This window comes from Pantherophis guttatus, chromosome 4 (assembly GCF_059756535.1).
Source record: "Pantherophis guttatus breed Tessera chromosome 4, ASM5975653v1, whole genome shotgun sequence".
In the NCBI taxonomy this organism is placed as follows: Eukaryota; Metazoa; Chordata; class Lepidosauria; order Squamata; family Colubridae; genus Pantherophis; species Pantherophis guttatus.
Genome location: NC_142066.1, coordinates 48,487,319 through 48,510,640, shown reverse-complemented (window position 1 = coordinate 48,510,640; position 23,322 = coordinate 48,487,319). Strand labels below are relative to the sequence as shown.

At 39.0% G+C, this 23,322-nt stretch overlaps 1 protein-coding gene across 15 annotated transcripts in view; it reads right to left on the bottom strand.

Annotated features, from left to right (window-relative positions):
- MLLT6 (MLLT6, PHD finger containing) overlaps positions 1-23,322 on the bottom strand; it is a 180,112-nt gene that overhangs the window by 11,071 nt on the left and 145,719 nt on the right. For 9 of the 15 annotated variants that reach the window (XR_015733804.1, XM_034415653.3, XM_034415651.3 and 6 more), the window contains 9 exons: positions 22,944-23,121; positions 20,957-21,556; positions 10,858-11,036; positions 9,337-9,454; positions 8,176-8,242; positions 4,754-4,893; positions 2,583-2,771; positions 2,028-2,116; positions 355-710 (listed from right to left, as the gene is read on the bottom strand). Coding sequence is in view for 14 of the 15 variants with exons in the window: in XM_034415653.3 (XP_034271544.1) it covers positions 355-710; positions 2,028-2,116; positions 2,583-2,771; positions 4,754-4,893; positions 8,176-8,242; positions 9,337-9,454; positions 10,858-11,036; positions 20,957-21,556; positions 22,944-23,121 (1,916 nt within the window). In the remaining variant the exon portion in view is untranslated. The remainder of the gene's footprint in view (positions 1-354; positions 711-2,027; positions 2,117-2,582; positions 2,772-4,753; positions 4,894-8,175; positions 8,243-9,336; positions 9,455-10,857; positions 11,037-20,956; positions 21,557-22,943; positions 23,122-23,322) is intronic. The other 6 variants (XM_087892107.1, XM_087892103.1, XM_034415650.3 and 3 more) reach the window with 1 other exon arrangement.

Sequence of the window (23,322 nt, the reverse complement as noted above, 5' to 3'; positions counted from 1 at the left end):
TCATGATATCTTATTGGCTCTTCTCTTTAAATTGCTGTTTGGAAAGGACTTAAAACACAACTTTTCCAACAGGTGTTTGAAGACGAAGCTCACACTTTTCTTGCTCTGCCAGCATTATTTTAAATTTACTGCCTTTTTGACTGTCATTACAATATGTGTGGTTCTTATGGTTCCTACATTTTGATTATAAACCACCTAGAAATATGTCATTATGGCAGTGAAAAAAATATCAGGAGTAAATAAAAATAAAGTGGAACAGGTACTCAAATTTAGGGCCAAAAAAAAAAAAAAAGTCCTTAAAAATCTGCCTCCTAGAAACTTGGCTTCTTTCTTGTAGTCTTCCCTCTTTCTTACCTGCTTTGGCTCATGGAGAGCTGCAGACCAGGGTGACCACTGGTTTGTGCCAGTACTGGATTCTGGGTCTGGGTGGCCAAAGTGCCATTTAAACTTCCTAGGATGCCATTGATGGGGATCTGTTGCCCTCCTGCCAGACTGCCAAGGAGACCATCCACAAGGCTGTGAGTAGCTGTGGCACTTCCCCCATGAACAGTCCCCATGGCTCTGCTCAGGCCATTCACTGGTGGCTGCTGTTGGACCCCAGTAGTTAGAGGAAGTGAGGCAGGACTTTGCTGAAGCAAGGGCAGAGGTGGTGGTGTACTGTGGAAGGACAGAGAAGAGCTGCTCCTGCTTGGGCATCCTGAATGAAGATCCTGGAAGGAGAAAGAAAGAAAGAAAGAAAGAAAGAAAGAAAGAAAGAAAGAAAGGAAGGAAGGAAGGAAGGAAGGAAGGAAGGAAGGAAGGAAGGAAGGAAGGAAGGAAGGAAGGAAGGAAGGAAGGAAGGAGGATCAGTATGAAGCAATAGGAATCATCTCCAGCAATTCTACGTATTTTTTTAAAAAACAGATATTCCAAACTCTCTAGCAAAAAAATGGCATTCTGTATTTTTACAGGATGGAATATGTGTAGGAATGGGAAGTACATAGTTTTACAAAAATTATCTTGAATTTTTTACTATCACAACTACTTTTATTTTTTAGCCAAGTTTTCCTGGTTCCAATTTGAGTAAACATCACCAATAAATTACCAAAACCAAAGTATCCTGCAGCACAGTAATTAAGAGCCTTGTTTTTTTTTTAAAAAAAAGAAGGTAAAAATCTTTGGGCATTTGAACAGTGCACCAGTACTTCAAGACTTAGCAATTTAGGCCCAGAACACAGATGTAAAACTAAAGAGAAATATGACAGGTGGGAACAAGCTTCTGGCATCAGAATTGTCCAATATATTTTAGGGTTTGAGCTGAGCAAAGTCAATGGAACATTACCTGGGAGAATAATGCACTGATATTTCAAGTGGATAATTTATGTGCAAATAATGTACATTTCAGTGGTGAAATGTAAAATTTGTTACTACCGGTTCTGTAGTTGTGGCTTGGTGGTGGTGGGTGGGCGTGGCCAACTTTTTTTTTTAACTTTTAAAAGCATTTTTTCTACAACCTCTTCAGCAGAAGAGGTAAAAATATGCTTTTAAAAGGGTCTGACGATCCCAGCTGAGTTGCCTGATCGTCAGAGACTTTTTTTTCTTTTAAAAGCATTTTTTCTACAACCTCCTTGGCCGAGGAGGTTATAGAAAAAATGCTTTTAAAAGTCTCCGACGATCCCAGCTGAGCCGTGAGATCATCAGAGGTTTTTTTTTTTACTTTTAAAAGCATTTTTTCGGCCAAAGTGATTGTAGAAAAAATGCTTTTAAAAGTTAAAAAAAAAGCCTCTGATGATTGTGCTGCTCAGCTGAGCATGGGGGTGGGGCACAGGGATTTTTGCTACTGGTTCTCCGAACCACCCGCCGCCACCGCTACCGGATCGGGTAATCTGGTCCGAACCGGGAGCATTTCATCCCTGAAATACAGTACTCATGTATTTCAGTAACACACACTTTTCAGTCTTACAGTCTCATTCAGTGGCATTCAGAATCTGTGAACCATGATAGTCTGCTAAGTGAAAATGAAAACCAGAAAAAGAGATGCTTCTTACCTCAGAGGAAGTGGAGAGTGCGTTCTCGATACCAAAACTATTCTTGCATGGGGAGCTCTTGCTGATACTAAATGAGTCACTGTTGTAGGCTAGAGGGGAAGAGAAAGAATCAAAAGGACATTCCACTATGCTGCTGTGCATCTTCTCAGAGCATCATTTCAGCAAGGAGTCAGCACTGCACTAATTCAAAAGGTTTTCCCCTTGGTCACAATATATTATTCCTCGGGAGAGGGGGGGGAAGGGTTCTGCCTGGAACCATGTTTTACTTTTCATTTTTAAAGTGTATTTGCTAATGATCTATTGTAGTTTCCTATGTTGCAAAGTAGTTCAGAACAGAGGATACAATCCACAAAATGGCAGTCATAACAACAACAAAACAACTCTAAAACCAAACCCATTAGAAAAGAGTACATAGTAAAAGTACATTTTAAAAAAGAAACCGGCACCAACCATCCCTAGTGCTAATGACTCAGAAAGTTTTGTCTGATGATGTTCAGATATTAGCAGTGACACCTCTTTCAAGAATCAAAAGCTACTACAGTTAGGTTTGCTTACTGTTGGGCGCTAGGATGTATTGGGTCTGGCTTGAGGGGCCATTGCTGGTGGTCACCATTTGGAAGGGAACAGAGAGCTGAACATTTAGAAGCTGCAGGCGCTCCTTTTTAGCTGCCAAAGTCATGATCTGCTCCTGAAGGCGCTGATTTTCTTTCTGTAGTGAATGAAGTGCCTTGAGCATCTCTACAACTACAGGAAGTAGAAGCGGGAGAAGGAAAAGAGAAAAAGTTGAGAATGGAAAAGAGAAGGGTAACAATGTTAACACACTGTTAAAATACAGTACATATGAAATGGAATTTACGAGAACATTATTTTACAGTCATTAAATAGTCACGAACTGAGCATCTGCAGTAATAGCCACTAGCTTCAAAATGACCGGCATGATTTGCCAATCAAAGTCCCAGTCCTTTATAATAGAACAGAATTCTTTATTGCCCAAGTGTGATTGGACACACAAGGAATTTCTCTTTGTAATGTATGTAAAAAAGAACATGGCTTCAATCATCCTAATGTGCTAAGACATGTTTTTCTGGCTTCTTTTTAGTAAGCAAAGTTTATATATAAAATTGTTAATTATACCTACTATGTCATTATCTCAAAGTTTTTCCATTGCTAAAATTTAGAAGAAAAATTCAATAAAGTATAACGTATTCTAGTAATGTTAAATCTAAGCAAGTGTAACAAATGTAATGTTAAGTCATAAGAAAATTATATTATGGGATACTTACATATTTTACAGTCTAATTAACCTGATTACATGTACTTGTCTGTACAGTGTTTATATTTAAGGGTAAAATAAAATGAAAAGTCTGAAAAACTATAATCATACTAATTGAAAAGGGTCCAAAGAGCTGCACCTTAAGTGTATCTCAGTTGCTACAGGTTATTCTAGCTTTCAACACCCTACAATGATTAAGCAGTTAGGAAGTAGCTTAATGCAATTAGTAATTTCTAAGCTGGTAAAGGCAGTATAAATTCCTTCTTATATTCCATCGATGAGTTTGGTCAACATATTATGGACTCAGTGGTGCCATATATGGTAGCAATCTCTACTCCTTTGATGGATGGAAAGAAAGATAAGAAAATTAGAGAGACAGTACTACTACACAGATGGAGCACATGGGTGAAGCCTGGGGCTACACTTCTAGACCTCTTCCATATATTGATTGAACACATGACCAGAAGGTGCATCTAGAAAAAAGTATGATGTTGGATTTTTTTATTCTGAAATCAAAAAGCGTCCATTGGGGGGAAAAAATATAGCATAGGATTTCCCCCATCTTTAGAATTACTATTTCAAAAAAGAATTCAGAGAAAAGCATCTACAGTTTATCCCATAGATGTGGAAAGATTTGAATTCATCTTTCCAGTCTCCCTCTCTGTTCTACTAGCTCCCAACCACAAACCTCCCATTGGGGTTAAACTATAAATCCCTGATCTCCACCTAGTATCCATAATGATGGAAATTGTAGTAAAACTAATTAATGAGTCTCTTCCTCCCTATGATTGGTAGAAAACATCCCAAAGGGCAGAAAGGACTTAACCTATTAATGTTCACACTCATATTTGGAAGAATGACCTTAAACTCTTTCCTTTAAGGACACATCTGCCTGCTCCTGGATGGTATCAAGTTACCATTTTCCTTGTGCTGGAACAGTCGTGGGGAAGGCTGCCCCATTGCAGAGATGAATGGAAGGTACTATAGAGGCTTACTTGACAAAGGCTTTGCCTCTCTTTGGTCGCCTCAGCCTTAACCACAAGGGCACAATTGTGGTCTGAAAGTTAAAAGCAGCCTTCTAGTACCCCTTCTGCAGAACTCAGAGCAACCCTGGAATAAGCAGGATCAAAATTTTTAATTTTCAAGGGTTGGTGGGATTGCCTGCAGAGTTTTAGGATGCCTAATTCATTCTCCAGCCTCTCTAAGATACCCTAACATTAGGCCTATTTTTCTGTCTTGGTGGAATTTGGGAAGGCTAAAAGTCCCTGCAAAACCTCTGAAAGTTTCTTCCAAAGGACAGAAAAAAACCCCATATCTCTGCTCAATCTAATGACACTCTTAGGTTGATCCACCACGTCCTTTGCAGCCCTCAAAGATCATTTAAAAAAATGTGCTAAAGACCAACAAAACTGCACAACCTTGGCTTAACCCATTGACCCCTTCCACAACTCACTATTGACACCAGCTTCTCCATTGCCCTGTTTCTCCAGGAGCTGCTCAATGTTTGGTGTGGCCTGGGGGACATTTTCCAGTTGTCCACTGCTAGTTGATACTGTCTGGTCAAAGAGAGTAGGGAGGCTGCTGATGGGAGACCTATTACGGTGCAGGACAAAGCATCATTAATAATCAACATACTCCTTGGTTTCATAATAGCTATTAGTCCTAGCTGCTTTATGCTTGGAAGGCCACAAAAGTTGGGGTCCAAGGCAGAGACACGGAAAAGCTAAATTCTGAGAATAACGTAGATTCTGCATGTTTTTGCAGGTATTTTGTTACTGTCAGCCATAGTAAAAAGCTACCCATCTCCTGTTCTCCTGTCAAGAATATCCTTAATTATTGAGTACTTGAGGCTGCCTGGCTGCTTTATTTAGTTTGTAGGCCTGTTTGTAGGCCTACAAACCTACAAATTTGGTCTCTTCTATTAATTGATATCTATGATTCTCCAGATGCTTCTGTCTTCTCCTATAGCAAATTTTCTGGTCATAGAAGTAATAAAATATAGATAATTCCAGCTACCAAGATGAATTTAGCTGACACTCCCTTCTTCCACAAGAAAGTATGTGTGTGTTTGCATGTGTGATACAGAAAAGACAGAAACAACCACACCCAAGAATTCAAGAATAATAAAACTAAAGACATCTTTTTTGGAAAAGTTCATATAGCCATTTTGGATTTAACTAAAACTTTCAGAGTCACCACATCAGGGGTGGATTCCACTTACCTTTACTACTGGTTCGCAGCGGGAGCATGCACGCTCCTGCGCATATCACTCATGATGACATTGTGGTGGGTGGGTGGAGCCTCCCACCGGTTTTACTACCGGTTCTATAGAACTGGACAGAATCGGAAGCAACCCACCACTGTACCACATGTAACTAAAGACAAACTTTTATATGCAAAGAATTTGAAACCCAAGAACACCATAACTGAATTGAAGATCTCAATGAAAACCCACCTCTGATTACCGCCAAATGTTCTTCATTCTAGCAGCATAATTGCAGTAAGAGCAGTAAGAGTGAGGCACTTATCAAGCACTTGCTTATTTCAAACAATTAAGAATCAGAAATCTTTTCTGTTGAACTGCAGATAATTCAAAGTTCCCCTAAATATTCAGAAATATCTTCTCCCCATCCTTGCAGTTCATATGTTATTAGGTACACAGAAAGCAATATGAACCTAGCCTGGTAAACAAGCCACAAAAGTGTTAAGCATACTAGTATCTCATATCTTTATGGCCCTATTCCACTAAACCCAGCACTTAATGATATGATTATGATCTGACTGCACCAATTTCCTCCTTTGCCTCTGTTACCATATCTACAACTGATGAATAAGACTTGCTTAAGTTGTCATTAACTATATAAATATATATTTAATTATCCCAATCTTGTACCTGAGTGGTAGCAGTATATTCCCCCTTGTAGTCAATAACTGTACCAGTATTTATTTGCTTGCTTGTTTCCTTATTCACTATCTGCCCCAGATAGCGGGTCAGTAATAACTTTAGGGGTGTTTAGAGACAGACACATGCACTATTCTGTCTAGTCACTGAACAAATTCTGCCTCAGCCATTTCTCTCCTAGCCTTTGCTTTCTCTATTAGCATTTGTTTTCTGGGTTTCTTCCATACCCATCATCTTCCCCTGTTTTGATACATCTCCAAGGTACAGGACAGGAGAGGAGAGATTGTGTGAAAATGAAAAGGAGGAATTATTAATATTTCCTATAATTTATCATTTTTAGTCATTTCCTTCAGGAAATAAGACAGGTGGCTACAGCAGCTAATCCATTTCACTTCTCCCATTTTACAGGCCTCCTAGTTACACAATCATATTGGGAATGCTCCGTCCTCTATAGGGCTATTTTATCCTGGTTCTTCCCATGTGTTTCTTTATTTCACATATACTAACTTGGGAGATGCCCAGATGGGATGTGGGATACGAATAGAAGACCAGATTAGAGAACAACAGAGCTAAAGTTATATTATCCATCCATATTACCAGCAACATAAAATTCCAATGTTTGTATCTTCTACAGCTCCTCTTCTAGATTGCCATCAGATATGGTGCTCTGATTTTGCTTATGCCTATACAGTATTCATATACCGCATAAAGTACTGCTTTCCTTTTCCTCTTTGAACTCCTGATTTTGCTTTTTCCTTAATCCCTCTTTTCCTAACCCACCTTTTTTTTTTGACTTTTTGCCTTTTCTCCTTTGCTGAAATCTAATACATTAAAAAAAGAAAAAGCTTCCTGCCAAGCTGATTGGTTAGATGGGGTGAGGTGAAGTATTGTGTAGTAAGACTAGAGAGTTAAGTCACCTTGCTTATCTCTGGTCTAAGCAGGCTTGTTTTCAGAGCAGCTTCCTTGTGGAGTTTTGAAAGAGCAATAAACTGGCAGTCAAAACAAGTGAACTATTTGATGATTTGGGAGGGCTGTCTGATAAAATATGAGAGAGGAGGATTTCCTGCTTTACTGTACTGCTCTCCCAGCTGCCAATTAGTAGATGGGCTGCAAAAAGCTCCCAATATAGAAGGAAAAAAAATAGTCTCAGAATTGCAGGAAAAAGGGGCATCTGTCTATTCTCTGCTGATTAAGCCATTGTCAAAATAGTAGGGGAAACACATCATCTTTTACTCACCTTGACATTCTTATGGATTGCTGCTGGTTTAAGAGGGAAAGCACTAATTTGCAATAGCTAAAAATGTCTCTAGCCTCTCTCAGTCATAGGCTGAGGACAAGAGAAAGGCAATGTCATGGGGATGTGGAAGAACAAAGAGATTGTTATTTGTAGCATGCTTAGATACAAGTGAGAAAACCAGAATCTAACCGATGGAGGTTCTTCCTACTGGCTGATGAACACGATGGCATGTGGCGGTAACAGAAGTCAGAGGAGAAAATGAATGACCTTGCTTCACTTACCTAGCAAGTGGTACATGCATAAATCGACACAACACCATTCAGGAATGACTTGGAACAAATACAGTACAGGCAGGATAGGAACTAGTAATGGGAACTACAGATGCTTTGATTTGTGCTTCCTCATTGCTTTTTACTGACTCTGGGTTGGGTGGAGAGCATTTAATTTAGAAAGCTTCTAAGCTAACAAGAATCAGGCAAATTTCTATAGCAAAGAAACAAGAACATTCAAGTGGCTGGGGATTATAGGAGTTGTAGTCCAAGACATATGGACAGATGGCAAAATAAGGGTTTGAAGAAATGTGGAAAACTAGTTTTTTAAAAAAAGTAAACTGATATTGTTTTCTCTGCTCTCTAGTCTGTCAGGTGAAACAGCCCTCTTTCTGATCTTATCCTACCCTTGACATTCCATTATTGCCTTCCATATTCTTATTATTCTTTTGGTAAAATAAACTTACATGGAAGAAAGACTTTCTTGGGGTGATGACCCTCGGCAGGCAAAATTGCAGTCTTCCAAATCTGGTTCTGGAAGTATAAACACAAGGAGTTATTTTTTTAAATTACAACTCATATTACAATTGGACCCCCTCCCCCTTTTGCAAAATCTTGCAAAAGATTTATAGAAACTTTTAGACATCTGGTACCCTCTAGATGTATTGGACTTTAACTTCCATAATTTCCAGCCAGTATGGTCAAGCACTCCCTATCATTCATCTGCCTTTTTTTTTTTTAATCCCTTCAGTACATCTTGTCAGAGGAAAAACACAAGACTAATGACATCTTATGTCACATGTGCTTAGAAAGGGTAGCTGAACAAGCAATGATGTAGAGGATTAATATGGCCATCACATTCTGTGAACTGTTGGCAAATGTCAAGGAACAGACCTTAGGAGCTTCCTGATTGTGTTTACTCTGTGTCCCGCAAAATCTAAGGTTGCATAAACTGAATCCATCAAATTAAGGCTTCAGAAAGTGTCTCTCCCCAAATCTTATTTCTCCATATCACCCTCTTTCCAAATCTTATTTACATAGGAATAGGTAATATTTATGTAATTAGTATTTTACACTATTGTTATGCCTATACTTCTTTAAAATGGAAATCTTCTCCCTATAAAGCTCAGTTTCATTGTGTAACTCTTAAGAGGCTTGCTGCTTGAAAACCTTTCAAGGGGTGCTGTTGGTTTCAAGTGCCAGCAGATGGCAGGCGTGTGCAATCACGATCCCCCTGCAACATGTCTCATTTTCCTGGCACTTGATCATGGCCTGCTAGATTAACTTTCTTAGGAGCCTCAGGTCATATTTCTGATGCTTGGCTACTGTAGTAGTTTTGAGCTGTATTTTTAAAAAAAATATCTAGGGGACATCAGATGGTTTACCGTGTGCTGCACTGAGTTAACTTGTCTTTTGTAAAGAATGTGTTTCTGAATACAGAATAAATCTTGTCTTTCCCTCCCCAATTGCCTTTACGTTGACATATGGAAAGCTAACCAGCTCCAAAGATCTCAGGGTTTTCTAAAAAGCAGGAACAAGAAGTAAATATGTAAATAGACTTGATTTTTGAAAGGCCATTTTCTAAAGAGATCCATGCTTGCATATAACCCTTTTTAAAATTTCTGTACCTGTTCTGTTGTTTTCAGATTGGTTGAGCAATGGATTTAATGACAGCCCAGAGGTGAGGGGACTTCCAAAAATGTGTGAGGAAGGGAGGCTAAATGTAGGTCCTGCCAGTGAGAAGACCTGTGAAAAAGGAAAAAGATGAAGGAAGAGGAGAACAAAAAATGCAATCATTTTGTTTTAAGAACAGTGTCTTCTCTCCCGCTTTTCCAAAAGTCTTCATAATGCTGAAAGGACTATCTCTTAGTGGAGAAACAGCCAGTTGATACATTGCCCGAAAAGGATTCAAAACATTAGTCTCATTTCATTTAAGGAACACAAGCTTACTTTGTTTTAAAATGAATGTTTATTTAAATGATTTTGGTTTTTTTCAGCCAAAAATGTGGGATGAAATTTCGCTCTGCCCATCTTCCTTTGTCTGGAGTAAATATATACAAATAAATGTATGCTATTAAATACGAAGCCAAAAGCAACAGCTCTAGCACACCCTGGATCATCTGGATGATATCATTGGAGAAGGAGGATAATCATTTCAAAGAATAATCACGTGTGTGTGTGTGTGTGTGTGTGTTTCTTTCTTTTTCATAGGTTTTATGTGTATGTCTCTTTAGCCAGGTTCTACCTATGTAAACCAAGATATTATGCAGCCCTAGTTCAGTGAAATCACAATTCACTAGTTTCTGGGCTTTTTTTTCTCTGCTGGCTGCCAGAAAAAGAAAAAAAGCCCAGAAACTAGTGAATTGTGATTTCACTGAACTATACAAGAATTGAAACCTGCCACTGGCCAAAGAGTTGATTCAATAGAATAACGAATACCTGGAACAACCTACCTGAATAGCCTCCTTTTTGAAACCTGCTAAGATAATACCTTTGTTTAGTGGCATAATTTAAATTGTCATTGAATTTCATGGGATAAGTGCTGTTAGACACCGGAAGACATGCTCGGTATCTGAATCACAGGGTTCCTACCCCTTTGTTTAGCCTACCAGTGTAATTTATTATTTAACTACTAGATTTATATCCCATGTTTGTTTTTTACAAGGCAGTGTACATAAAGGTTCCACTTCAATGCTATGAACTGGGTTAGGCCCGAAGTTACTAGCTGGCTTCTATAGCTCTGGGATGATTAAAACTCAACGTCTTCTAGTTTCTAACCCTAGCACCTTACGGTTAAAACTGAATTCAGCATATATGTATATATACCTTCCAATGATATTATTCCATCAACCCCACAGCACCCATGTAAATGAAAGAGATGCAGCCCTCAGACCTGAAAAACTTAATTCATTCCTTCTTTAAGAGAAGCATTCATGACTTATTTTTTTATTAATAAAACACAAATGCAGTTTATCAGTTATGTATGGTTACTTTCTATTTCATATTTTTTTTAAACAAATATACACAAACGTATAATTACTGAGAAAGTAGGATGGTCTTTTTGAGTATGAGCAATTTGAGAAGAGATGAAGCTCTCTCATCATAAGAGATGTCATAAATGGTTGGTGACTGATGTTTAAAGACCTTACCTGGGTAGTAGAGACAGAGGAGGAGGATGGGATGGTGCCAGCAAAAGGTGAGCGGGTGAGCTGGGGCAGTGATGAGGTGCCTTGGTGAGCCAGAAGATTAGAGGAGAGGGGAGTGCTGCACACAGTTCTCAGCAACCCACCTCCATGAGAAATGGGATCCTTGTTACTGGTATAGATCCCTGAATGAAAAATATTAATGTAGGGCTTGAGACAAAACAATAAAGACACCAAGAAACAAACAAACAAAAAACAACACCCCTGTATCTGTTGTTGAGTTGGCTTAGAGCTGTTGTTTCATTTTCCTTCCTCTTTCTGTCTACATCTTTGTTTTTCTCCTTCACCTTTGTGAAACAATTCTATCAGGACCTGCCAACGTTATTTCCAGTTCCTAGAACATGATCAGTTGAGATTAGACTCTTTCAAGGCATAATTATTTCCATATTTTCTTATTTATTTATAAAATATATTGACCACCAATCTTACCATGGGTTAATTCTGGGGGGCTTAAAATATTTTAAAAAACATATAACTGTAGAAAACCTAGATGATATAAATAAAATACTATAAAGATCCAATTACTGAGCCCTAACTAAAAAGATGGGGAGGGAAGAGAGAATAAGATGAGAAAGAGGGGATCTGTGATCTGTTATTGATCTAACAGCCACCACCAATGTGTGTTTGTGACCTGAGAACAACATCGTATTGCCTTATGTAGCATTACTCTATAAATTTCTCTAAAATATGCTACTATCTTTGTCAACTGTCAAGAACTTTGTAATTTGGCTTTTGATGTACAAACCTTTTTTCTTCACTGTCCCTTCTCATTTTTAAAAAATGTATTATGCCTTTATGACTATCTACAATGATGAAGTGTTTTAGGAGCTGTTTGAATAATAGGTAGATACACTGGATTTAGGATCACACTGCTTTTCAGATATTGCTGGAAAACATCCAGCATCTCTAACAATGACCATGCTCATGTGGACTGATGGTATTGATCAGCAGCAATGGTATAGTCATATGATCTCCACTTATTCCATAAATTAACAAACTAACATTTAGGATAGTAGTCATGACATCACTAGCACAAATTATAACTCTTAATAATATCAAATATCAAATAAGGAATTTTGATAGTCTTGAGGCTGATTGGAAACACTCTTGCTTTTACCATTCCTCTCTTTGATTAAGACCAGAACAAAATTATTCTGCAAGTATGAGTCAAAAAATAAGTTGCATATAATGTTGATTGACCACCCAAGCTATCACTAAGAATGACGAGCAGCTCCAGGTAGTTCTTCCAAAGAAAGGAAAAATTGCAGTATAGGATATGATTATTATTTGCACACACAATGCATATCACTAAAATCCTGCCTATTTTCTCCTTTGTTGCTGAGCATCATTCCATGACAAAGCAATACTATTCTGATGACTTCACCTTTTGTCACAAATTTGACTTCACATGGTTTATCAGCAAGACGATCCCATCTTTTAAAATTAGAATACAGGTAGTTCTCGACCTACAGCAATTTATTTAGTGACCGTTCCAAGTTACAATGGTGCTGAAAAGAGTGATTTATGGCCCTATTTGACATCCCTATGATCACGTGATCAAAATTTGGATGCTTGGCAACTGGTTCATATTTATGACAGTTGCAGTGTCCTGGGGTTACATGATCAACTTCTGCAACCTTCTGACAAGCAAAGTCAATGGAGAATCCAGATTCACTTAACAACAGTCTTACTATCTTAACAACAAGCCAGATTCACTTAACAACCATGGCAAGAAAACTCATAAAATGGTGGCAAAACTCATTTAACAACTGTCTCACTTAACAACAGAAATTTTGGGCTCAATTGTCATAAGTCAAGAACTATCTACACAGGATACTGCTTTACACCAAAGTCAGACCAATTTCTCCATTGACCTGCAACTCTCCAGGATTTCAAACTGGAGTTTCTCCCAGTCCCACCTGGAGATGCCAGGAATGAACCCTAGGTCTTTTGCATGAGTGTCTCTGAATTAAAATGCCTTCCCTTTATCTTGGAAAAACTGGCTAACATTCAATGGCAGTGGAATCTATATGAACCGTCTTTTTTTAGCATATGGGGAGAAATATATCTATATATATAAAAGTAAAAACCACTCATGCATTAATCATGAAAACTCCAGAACCGTAAAGCCTACAAACTTGAAATTTGCCACCTATGTTCCTCTTGGCTTCCAGGTGCTCACTAAGAAAGGATTTTTCAAAATGACTATCAGAGCATTAGTATTTGCTATATTATTATAACACGCTCTGATGCTAATTAGTTAGACGTTCTACTCCCCCTCCCAACTTGAAAATAACTCTTGAGAGAATGGGATAGCATAGGACAGGCTTCTGTGGGGCCAGCCCCATGGAGAGAAGGGACTAGAAAGCCTGAGGGAGAGAAGGAGATAGGATAGGAGATGTTTCTGTGAGGCAAGGCTGAGGGAGAGAAGGTGATAGGAGAGGATCTATGGGGCCAGCCTGAGGGAGAGAAGGGGTTAGGCTAAGAGAGCCTGAGGGAGAGGAGAGGCTTTTGTGGGGCCAGCTTGAGGGAGAGGAGGGGAGAGGAGGGATCTATGGGGCCAGCCTGAGGGAGAAAAGGGGAGAGGAGAGGACAGGAGAGGCTTCTGTGGGACCAGGCTGAGAAAGAGAAGGGGAGAGGAGACGATCTATGGGGCCAGCCTGAGGGAGAGAAGGGGATAGAGAGGAAAGGCTTCTGTGGGGCCAGCGTAAGGGAGAGAAGGGGAGAGGAGAGACCGATTGTAACTACTCATTAATTTTCAAACTCTAAGCGTCGATTTATCAAGCCAGGTCACACAGTTTCGTAGCAGAGCACGGGTATTCAGCTAGTATATATATATTTGGCATTTGGAGCTCACTTTAGTTTCACATTATTCATAAGATGCTTTTAAAAAAATCAATAGATGTAATATCATTCTTACATTATTTGAGTTGTAAACTTCACAAACGTTCTGGAAATTTCATGTTCATCTTTGAAATTGCATTTTCTGTACCTGTTTGCACTTTAATTAAAAAAAGACGTATCATTTCAATAATACTGGTTACTTAGCAGCTTGAATAGCAGGGTTACCCACACAGATATGTCTAACTTTGAGAAATGGTACCTTAGGTCTGTTGCTTTTTTTTCAATGCTAAGAAGTAAGAAAATTTCTTTTCAACTATGGCCTAAATGGTTAAAATCCAAGAAGGCTGTCTAAGGTTTTAAAACAATCTGAAATCAGTGATCGACTAATGGGGAAAAAAAGTTGGTGGTGCTCTGAGACAGAGGTTCTCCTGGTCAGACAAATAACAAATCAAGGAAATGCTGGACCTTCCATGCTTTTCTTCCACCACGGAATGCAATTTAGAGTTCTTCTATCTCCTTAAGATGCTGCCGGGTTTCTGCAGATTTTGAGAAGCTGAACTATTAGTTCTTGGCAGGAGCGCTTATGGGGGTGGCAGAAATAATGGAATGGTGTGTTGCGATGGTGTGATCCAAATCACAAGCTGCATATTCAAAAGATTGAGCTCTGTATCTTGAGACGCGCACCATCATTTTTCGGCTTATCCTAGGTACATATGGATATTGGCTTGATTCCTGCTCTTGGAAATGTGATCAAGACCATTTTGCAGCCTCTTGTATGGAGCTGAGGGAGAGCTATTACTCATTGGCAGAGATTCCTTCTTTATAGCTTCTGTAATTCTTCCCCTCCATCTGCAGCTAAAGTGCTGGGGGGGAGGGGGGGCTTGCAATATTTGTCCTCTCCTTGCTCCACAGTTACTCAAGGTGTTGAGTAAGATTTTAAAAAACTTTTTCCTCATCATAAAAATAAATGAGGTAAAAAATTAATAGCAGGTTACTGTACTAGCCATTTTGTGTGTGGATGGTTCTAGATGGCTCAGTAAGAGGAAGAAACCCAGCAGGGAAGTCCTGAGAAAAAGCTGCTTGAGGCACCTTATTTTTGTCAGATAACAGAGACTAAGGCCTGAACATGCTCCTTTTCCATCATGAGGAATAGAGAAAGAAAATTGAGGAACAAGGTCAGAATCTACATGAAAGTGCTCCCTCTCTCTTTCTCCCTCTCTACCTCTCCATCCATTATCTATCTATCTATCTATCTATCTATCTATCTATCTATCTATCTATCATCTATCATCTATCAATCTATCTATCTATCACACACCCTTCTAGTCCTTCATAAATTGCAATGTTACTATAGTACAGAGGTGTCAAATTCAAGGCCCAGGGACCGGATCTGGCCCATGGGGTGCTTAGATCTGGCCCGCGGGGCTGTCCTGGAAACAGCAAAGGACTGGCCCATGGTGCCTCTGCCAGGGAAAATGGAGCTCCGTTTTTGTTGGCAGAGGGTTGCAGGAGGCTGTCTCAGCCAAAAATGGAGTCAAGAGCCTGTTTTCGCTGGCAGAATGTTCAGGCCACCACAGGCGCTCCCAACACGAGTGATGTTGAGCTGGCCACACCCCCTGCCCCCCCCAAGGTCAAACATAACCCTGATGTGGCCCTCAGTGAAATTGAGTTTGACACTCTTGCTATAGTATAATCAACTTCAATTTCCTTCTACTATATCACTCTAAAGCAAAACAATACAGGATTTCCCACAACCTTTATGGCTATCATAACTCACAAGATCTCAGGCACAATTCTACTTTTGCAATGTGGGTGTATGAATAATACATTCTATCTGCATATACTTCCAGGATCACTTTTTAGTGATTAGAAAAGCAAATATTAAAAAAAAATAGATATAAAGTTTTAAAAAATGGTCTCCCTGTACTAAAACGTATATATCAAAAATATCTACAACTATTTATTTATTGGCTAAAACCCCCCTGGATATAGCCTTTCTTAAAAATGGCATAATACTACCTTACAGAAAGAATAGGAACTAGCTCTTTTTAGTTTACAAAAGTTGAGGATCTGATACCATGGTTCATTCATGGGTACTAATTATCCTTTTACTCCATCCCAAAGACATCCATACTAATCAAGAGGTTGTGAGTTCGATCCTAAGTAGAGGAAGATGTAAGGTCTCCTGCTTGGGCAGGGGGTTAGACCAGATGACCTGCAAGGTCCCTTCCAATTCTGTTAATCTGTTAAGAATTTCCTATCTGCAGAGCTAAAGGCTGAAGTATGCATGGTTCCCATTTTCATTGAAAACTGAGAAAAATGAGTTAGGCTGCAGCTGAAATATTCAAATGTAATTTACCACTCTCTTTCTCCATATAGCTGTCTTCCTGTTCTACGTGCTCAATCTGGAAAGACAACATTTGATTACAGAATGTTTATGGTAGGAAGAAGCTGTGATTAACTAGATTCAAATCATATACATGAAACTCCAAGTTGATTTCATACCTTCCAAAACAAGATTTCCTTTTCTCTAGCAGAAGGTTGGGGAAGCACCCACCACTCTTGTCTTTTTTATATTTTGCTTCTGTAAACCCTACATAAAAAAACTCTTGAACACAGATGCTGAACCTCTATGCAGGGGTGGCAGAGATAAGTAATTGCTCTCTTGGGCCCAGGAGTCAGGATAAAATGAGAATTTTCACCCATGAGGGTATAGACTACCCATAACAGTTTGCAGATCTGCAGTAATTCAAAGGAAAATGTCAACTTGCCAATGGTTTTGAATAAAACTGCATCAATCAGAAATCCAAAAATAGATAAGACCGAGAGATCTGATTGTGATGCAAAACACCACTGTGAAAATCTTTTTATCATTTTGTGTACAAGTCTTTGTTGTTTCTGACTAATATAAATATGTCTCTAAAAAGGCTGAATTAGTGTAACTACAATGTGCTGTTTTTGCTAACTTAAAATATTTCATTTCATTCAAAGAACTGAAAGGATTATCCTGTCTTGTGCTCTTCCGAGCACTTTATTCATTTTTCACACATACATATATATTAATGAAACAAACAAAATATAAAAAAGAAGTTATGAAATTTATGTAGTTACTTACCAAAGCACATCTAAATTATATTCAAGTAACCAAAATACCTTTACAATCCCCAAGGCATGTCACAACTTTTGAGTACCTCTACTGTTTGGAAATTGAAAATTGAAAAATTTGACATGCCCTAAACAGTAACTAGAAGCATTCCTCAATGTTTTGACATCCGTATCTGTTGGCAATGGATGCCTGGACAACATGGTTCTGGATTGTAGCTCTCAACATCCATACTATTGGCTCAAATATCTAAGATTGATGTGAATTGGGGTTCCACACAGACATAGCTTGCCATTACCTCCTTCCTAGGAGAAGGGACTGCTCCAAGGACACCCAATTGGGTTTATGTCTAAGGCAGGACTAGAAATCATGGTCTCACAATTTTTAACCTAATCATCACACAAAGACAGTTCTCTTATGCAGAACTTTATAGATTGAGCCCACCCAGCAGCAATTTGATGAAGGAAAAAAAAAACCAAGGTACTGGTTTTTACCTACATTTTTACTACATAACTTACACTACAGAAAAGAGATTACTACATTCTCTTGCCCCTTATGCCTATAGATTCAATCAACCATCCTATAACCCACTTGTCCAGATATCTTAATCGAGATTGAGACATATTTCTTCTTAAGCACCTTCCACACCTCCTTCTTTACCCTGTCTGCACAGATCTGAAATAACTCTCCACTAATATTCTGCCCATACAGATGGCTGCTGCCTACGCAGCAAACCATGAAGGGCATTAAAAAAAAAAGTAGAAAGAGGATGACAAGAATTTGGCAAGCAGAAAAGCATCTGCCCCTATCCTCACTTCCATTTAAATGGATACTGGCATTCGTCTAATCAGAGTGCAAGTTTGGATGCTACTTCAGATGCAATGCCCTGCATGCAACAAATAGCGTTGAAAGACAAGCCTTGGCCTACAGTTTCAGTCATCCGAGAACTGGTCTTCCTTGAAGATTCTGTACTCAGAGGCCAGCGTAATGTATGTCAAAAATCAGGACTGTGGTTGTCAGGCAGACCCACCAGACATAAAAAGCCTCCCTTTCTTTGAACACAATAGAGGGAGGGAAAAGAAGGGTGGGTGGGAGGAAATCTATTGCCAGAGGCTGAGATTATAGAAGGCTTGTGGTTTGTAACAGCTCCGCCCTGAAAAATAATTACATCCTGAATTCTCTCTCCTTTTCTTCCTTGGCTCCTCCCCTGCCCTGAAGTAGAGAAAGTAAAAGGCTGCAGTCACTAGGAAACCAGGGAGATGCTAACGTCCAATTCTTCCCGCCTCCCTTTTCTTCTTCTTCTTTCTACTTACTGTGACCTGAATAGAAGTGCTTGAGAGCAAGCCAGATATCGGCAAAGCAGTTGCCAAGTAAGCGAGCTATAACATGCTCAGCCTTGAGGTTCTTTACTCTTAACCCTTTCTTGCAAAGTTCACAAGTAATCATCCTAAGAACAGGTGAGTTCATTACCTGAATGATTCCCCCCTGCTTTCTTTAGCTTCTCAAGGGTCAAGAAAACATGCAATTTCAACTTATGTAGGGATGCTGGAGAAGCATCAGGCATTGCTTGAAAAAGATTAACAGCAGTCATATCAACTGGGCTGCAATCTTTACATAAGTCTACCTGGCAGCCAGACCACTGAGACAAAGGAAGAAATTGAATTCATTGGATTCTGTTGCCCGCCTTTTTCTAATGAGTTGTGCATACTCAGATTCTACAAAAGCAACAGAAAACTGGCAATGAGGCATAAATGAGGGTGCTTTTGAGAATCTTAGCTAATTATTAAAAAATTAAAATTAGTATCAGCCAATCAATAAAAAGCTTTAAAAGAATAAATGCATCACATACAAGTATCTTTTATCCTATAGTGATGCTTCAAAAATAGGTAATCTTTTGAAGTAGGATTATCATTTGAATGGGAAGTTAGTCAGGTGTTTCAATAAACAAGTGTGAGTGTGGGAGGTCTTATTTAAAGAACAAAATTCTGGGTAATGTATTTAGTATTTTTTTGATCATCACAAAACAGGTATGTGGAAGTATGGCATTGCTTGAACAAAGGAGATTTCTGAGGACCTCCGAAAAACAATTGTTAATGTTCACCAGGTTAATATAGTTACAAAGTTATTTTCAAAGAGTGTGAACTCCAACAGTCCACTGTCAGGCAGATTTTGTACAATGGAGGCCATTCAATACCATTGTTACATTCCCAAGAATAATCGATCAACCCAGATCACATCAAGAGGAAGATGTATAATACTTTGGGAAGCTTCAAACAAACCCAGGTTAACATAAAAGTCCTCTTTTCCATTGGCAAAATGTTAGTGTTCATGAGATCACCATCAGGGGAGAATACAGAATAACTAAGGTGTGCATGACAGGGTTGCAAGGAGAAAACCACTATTCTTCAAAAAGAACCTTGCTATCCATCTACAATTAGTAAAACCACATGAGTAATTCAGAGGATTGGAAGAAAATTCGGTGCATCCCTGACATCAAAGAAGAACTTTTTGGCTTCAATTAAAATGGTTGTGTTTGGCAGGAGAACTTTATCTAACCTGTGAAATATGGTGGTAGAGTAATAGTTTGATATTAACTTACTTTCATTAAAAAAAAAAGGCTGAGGCAATACTTTATTTGCTTTTTGTGTGAATGTTCTAAATATGGTGTGGTATTGGGAAGTCAAGCAGATCATTGCAGAAATGGCAATCTACAGCATACTGTACACTTGGCTAACTTCTGTTCACATCTCTTCTTGAACTTCTTTGTCAAGTGAGAAAAGCTGTGTGAAACTGAGGAATCTACAAACTATGTGAAAATCTAAGGGATCTATAAATTTCATTCAGATAAGATCCCTCCCCTTCAAGCTACTTTACAAAGATAACTGTGTTTGAGAGTCATTAGCATCCAGGCTATAACTCATCATTCATCTTAGAATTATTTGATTGCCTAGCAAACCACTCATTTTGCATTAAGAAATGCAGATAGCCATGATTAATAAGCCTAGAAACAAACAATCCAATATAAAAGAGTTAATAGACATGAACATACAACATACAACTGAGGAACTTTGAAGAGCCAGACCTAGGATAAAGGAAAAGCAGTACTTCACAATTTATAAGACACAGATAATTCTTCTTGTTTCGTGTATTTTGTGTATAAACTTGCTTTTTTCTAGCCTTCAAGGGCAATAGGAATATATGATTGTGATATCACTAGATATCATTAGAATGGGCAGTGATAAGTTTCCCTCAATTTTAGAGGTGTGATGGAGTTACAAGAACATAAGTGATACCAAAAGCACAGTAGTGTTTGGCTTGGCCAATCACAAAATAATTAAGAAACTAAGATGATTTTGTGCTGGAAGAAACAGAGCATTCCTGAGATTAAATCACTGTTTGCTAGATTCATACAATAATCTATGAACTAAGGTTTAAAAAACTGGGTTCACACCAGTGGTGGGTTGCTACTGGTTCTCCCCGGTTCAGGAAAGCTGGTAGTGGAAATATTCATAGGAGAGCGAACCGGTTCTCTATGAATGTCAGTTTGGCCCTCCCCCCACATGCTATACCTACCTTTATTTCGTTTGTTTTTTGGTCAGCTGTAAGGTGGGCAAAGGGGATTGCCATGCCTCAGGTGTTTTTTTTCCTAATGCGCTTGCGTGAAGCGCACGTTTTGCGGCTTTGCAGCGATCGCAAGCGCATGTTTTGCAGCTTTGCAGCGATCGCAAGCTCAAGTTTTGCGGCTTTGCAGCGATTGCAAGTGCAAGTTTTGCGGCTTTGCAGAGATCGCACGCAAAGTGCGTGTGCAATGCGAACCGGTGGTAAAACTGATTAGAACCCACCACTGGTTCACACGGCGCACTTGAGCCAAGACCAAACAACCACATTATGGATTAACGTAATTTATTTTCCCAGTCATCTTTTGATTGTATATGCTTTTAATAAGAGTTTCTCAATCAGGGTCAATCTGGAGGAGGAAAAATCCTAATAAATATATCATTGCATCATCTCTTATCTCATTTTCTCAGGATCATAAATCCTATACTTTAAAACATGCAGCATCCTGACCAGAGGCCACAGGAGGAGCATGTTACCTACCTGATCCCATAAGTGGTGATTCTAGGCTGAGGCTTGGAAGGGTGGATCCATGGCTGAATGAACGTGAAGACCCACTGACGCTGGAACTGATCAGGGAACCCCCAGAGAAAGGCAAAGAAGAGGCAGCTGGAGTCCCAACCAGTTGGGGACCTGGCACTTCTTTATTCTTACTACCCTTGGGCCTTCCTGGTCCATGCTTGCTTTTCTTATTGGTCTTGTGCTTTTTTTCTTTCAGGACTTCTACTTCTTCCCCGCTAAGAGACGGCATGCGCTTGTGGCTGCTGCCACTGCTGACTCCACCACTCCCACTTGGGGTGCCACCAATAGAGTTGGAGGTCTTGTAGTCCACAGGAGAAGCATCCCGTCCCCTCTGCTGACTCACAGCTGAGGTGGAGAAACGCATGATGGAGCCAAAACCTGAAAAGATCACCTTCTGCTCAAAGACATCACTTTTCTGCCCTTCAGACAATGGAGAGCAGTGGGCGGAAGACGAGGATGAAGAGATGGGTTTGTGGTATTTCTCTTCCTCAGGCGGCTGCTGCTCAAGCTTTGGAAAGGTTACAAAATCCTGGGAGAAGGGCAAGGAGCTGCATGAGGTACCTGAAAGGGGATCAAGCAGAATCCTGAAATATATAGCAAGCTGACAGATGTTTTCACTATAACTCTCACATGTATCTCAGCTCCCTGTCTGCTCATCACAATTAAATTAAATCAAAGCTACAATTAAAATATTGGAATTACCTAATTCCTCATCCCATTACTAAATTAAAAATTAGCTTTTGTGAAGTAAGTGCATGCATTTGCATTCATGGGCCTTGTCATCTTTAGCTCCATTACATATAATAAATAAAATCAATCTTGAAGTGATCTAATAATATATTTGGATCACATTTTGCTATTTAAATACAGGTAGTCCTCATTTAGTGGCCTTTTGCAGTTACAACAGTGATGAAAAAGTAATCTCTGGATCTTTGTATTTATATGATTTTTGTGGGTCTATAAAGCAAAGATGAACTTAGATTATAAACACAGTCACAGTTTCACTTAGTGATTGCTTCATTTAATGACGGAGTTTCCAGTCCCTCACCAAGAGTTACTTGTAATGGATATAGAAAATGTTTGGAATTAGAGAGGAATGTTAGATGTGAGCCTTATTGTACCATTTTATGGTATCAAACAGAGTGTATGTACTATGTCAGTTAAATGTTGTCTTATTCTTGCTTTACCATGAGAAACAATTGGATTTTTAAGAGCACATTGCATTTTTTGTTGCATATATGATATGATATATTGTAATATGTACTGTAGAAATTCTTAGCTATAGGTACTGAATTAAGTTACTATTATTGCTACTACTTATATAGCACTTATTATCTCTTTTTCAGAGATACAGAGAAAGCAATAATCCCTTGCCTAAAACCACTAATTAGAGCAATGGATCCACAATATCAATACACTATCAATGGTCAAAGAAAGGAGAGTGGCAACCAGGGACTATTTGTCTAAAGAAATGGAAAAAAAAGTCAAATACAGCTGAATTACACAATAGATATATGTTGTGTTTCCTTTTCTTGTATCATCCATCTGTATTCTGATAGTCATCAGGGATAGGAAAGAACTTTGCAAGATATGGAAATCTGACTATCCGTTGATCAGCTCTAGTTCATCCATTTGAACATATGAAAATTTACTGGGACTACCAACAATCCCTGAAGTCTAACTTTGTATCTCTAAGAGTTAGAACATTTGGGGGGTGGGGAGGAGGAAGAAAAGAAAGAAAATTTGCTTGGACTTACTTCTGGCCAATGCACAGCAGGAGGAGAATTAATAATAAGCCTCCTCCCTAAGAGAAACCAAAGGTAATGTAAAATAATGAAGACTTATCTACTATTTAGAAGACTTGCCCATTTAATAAAGCCTGGCTAATTCAGCATGTTAGTCTGATACCTTCCCCTTCCCATTCTTCCTATTTCTTTCTGTTCTTCACCTGCTGGTGGAAATGTTACACTGGATGAGGATGAGCCAAAACCTATTGAGCTTTTCCCACTTCCAGACTTCTTGGTTTTGTGGCTTGTGCCATGGCTTGAAGATCTTTTGCCTTTCACCTCCGACCTGATGATCTCTGAGGATTCTTTACTGCTCTCGTGGTGGTTGGTGGAACTCTGCTGAAATGAACAAATAAGAGAGTTCAGAAGTCATGTGTTGAAGATTTATTTCACATATGTTACTGCACAGCATATTTTATATTTCAGAAATATTTGCTCAGAATGTCTAAAAAGAGGCAATGATCTGCATCACCAAAATGGCAGCTTCAGAAATTGTTTCTCATTCTGGATCCTGGCTGAAAAATATTGTGTTTTCTTCCA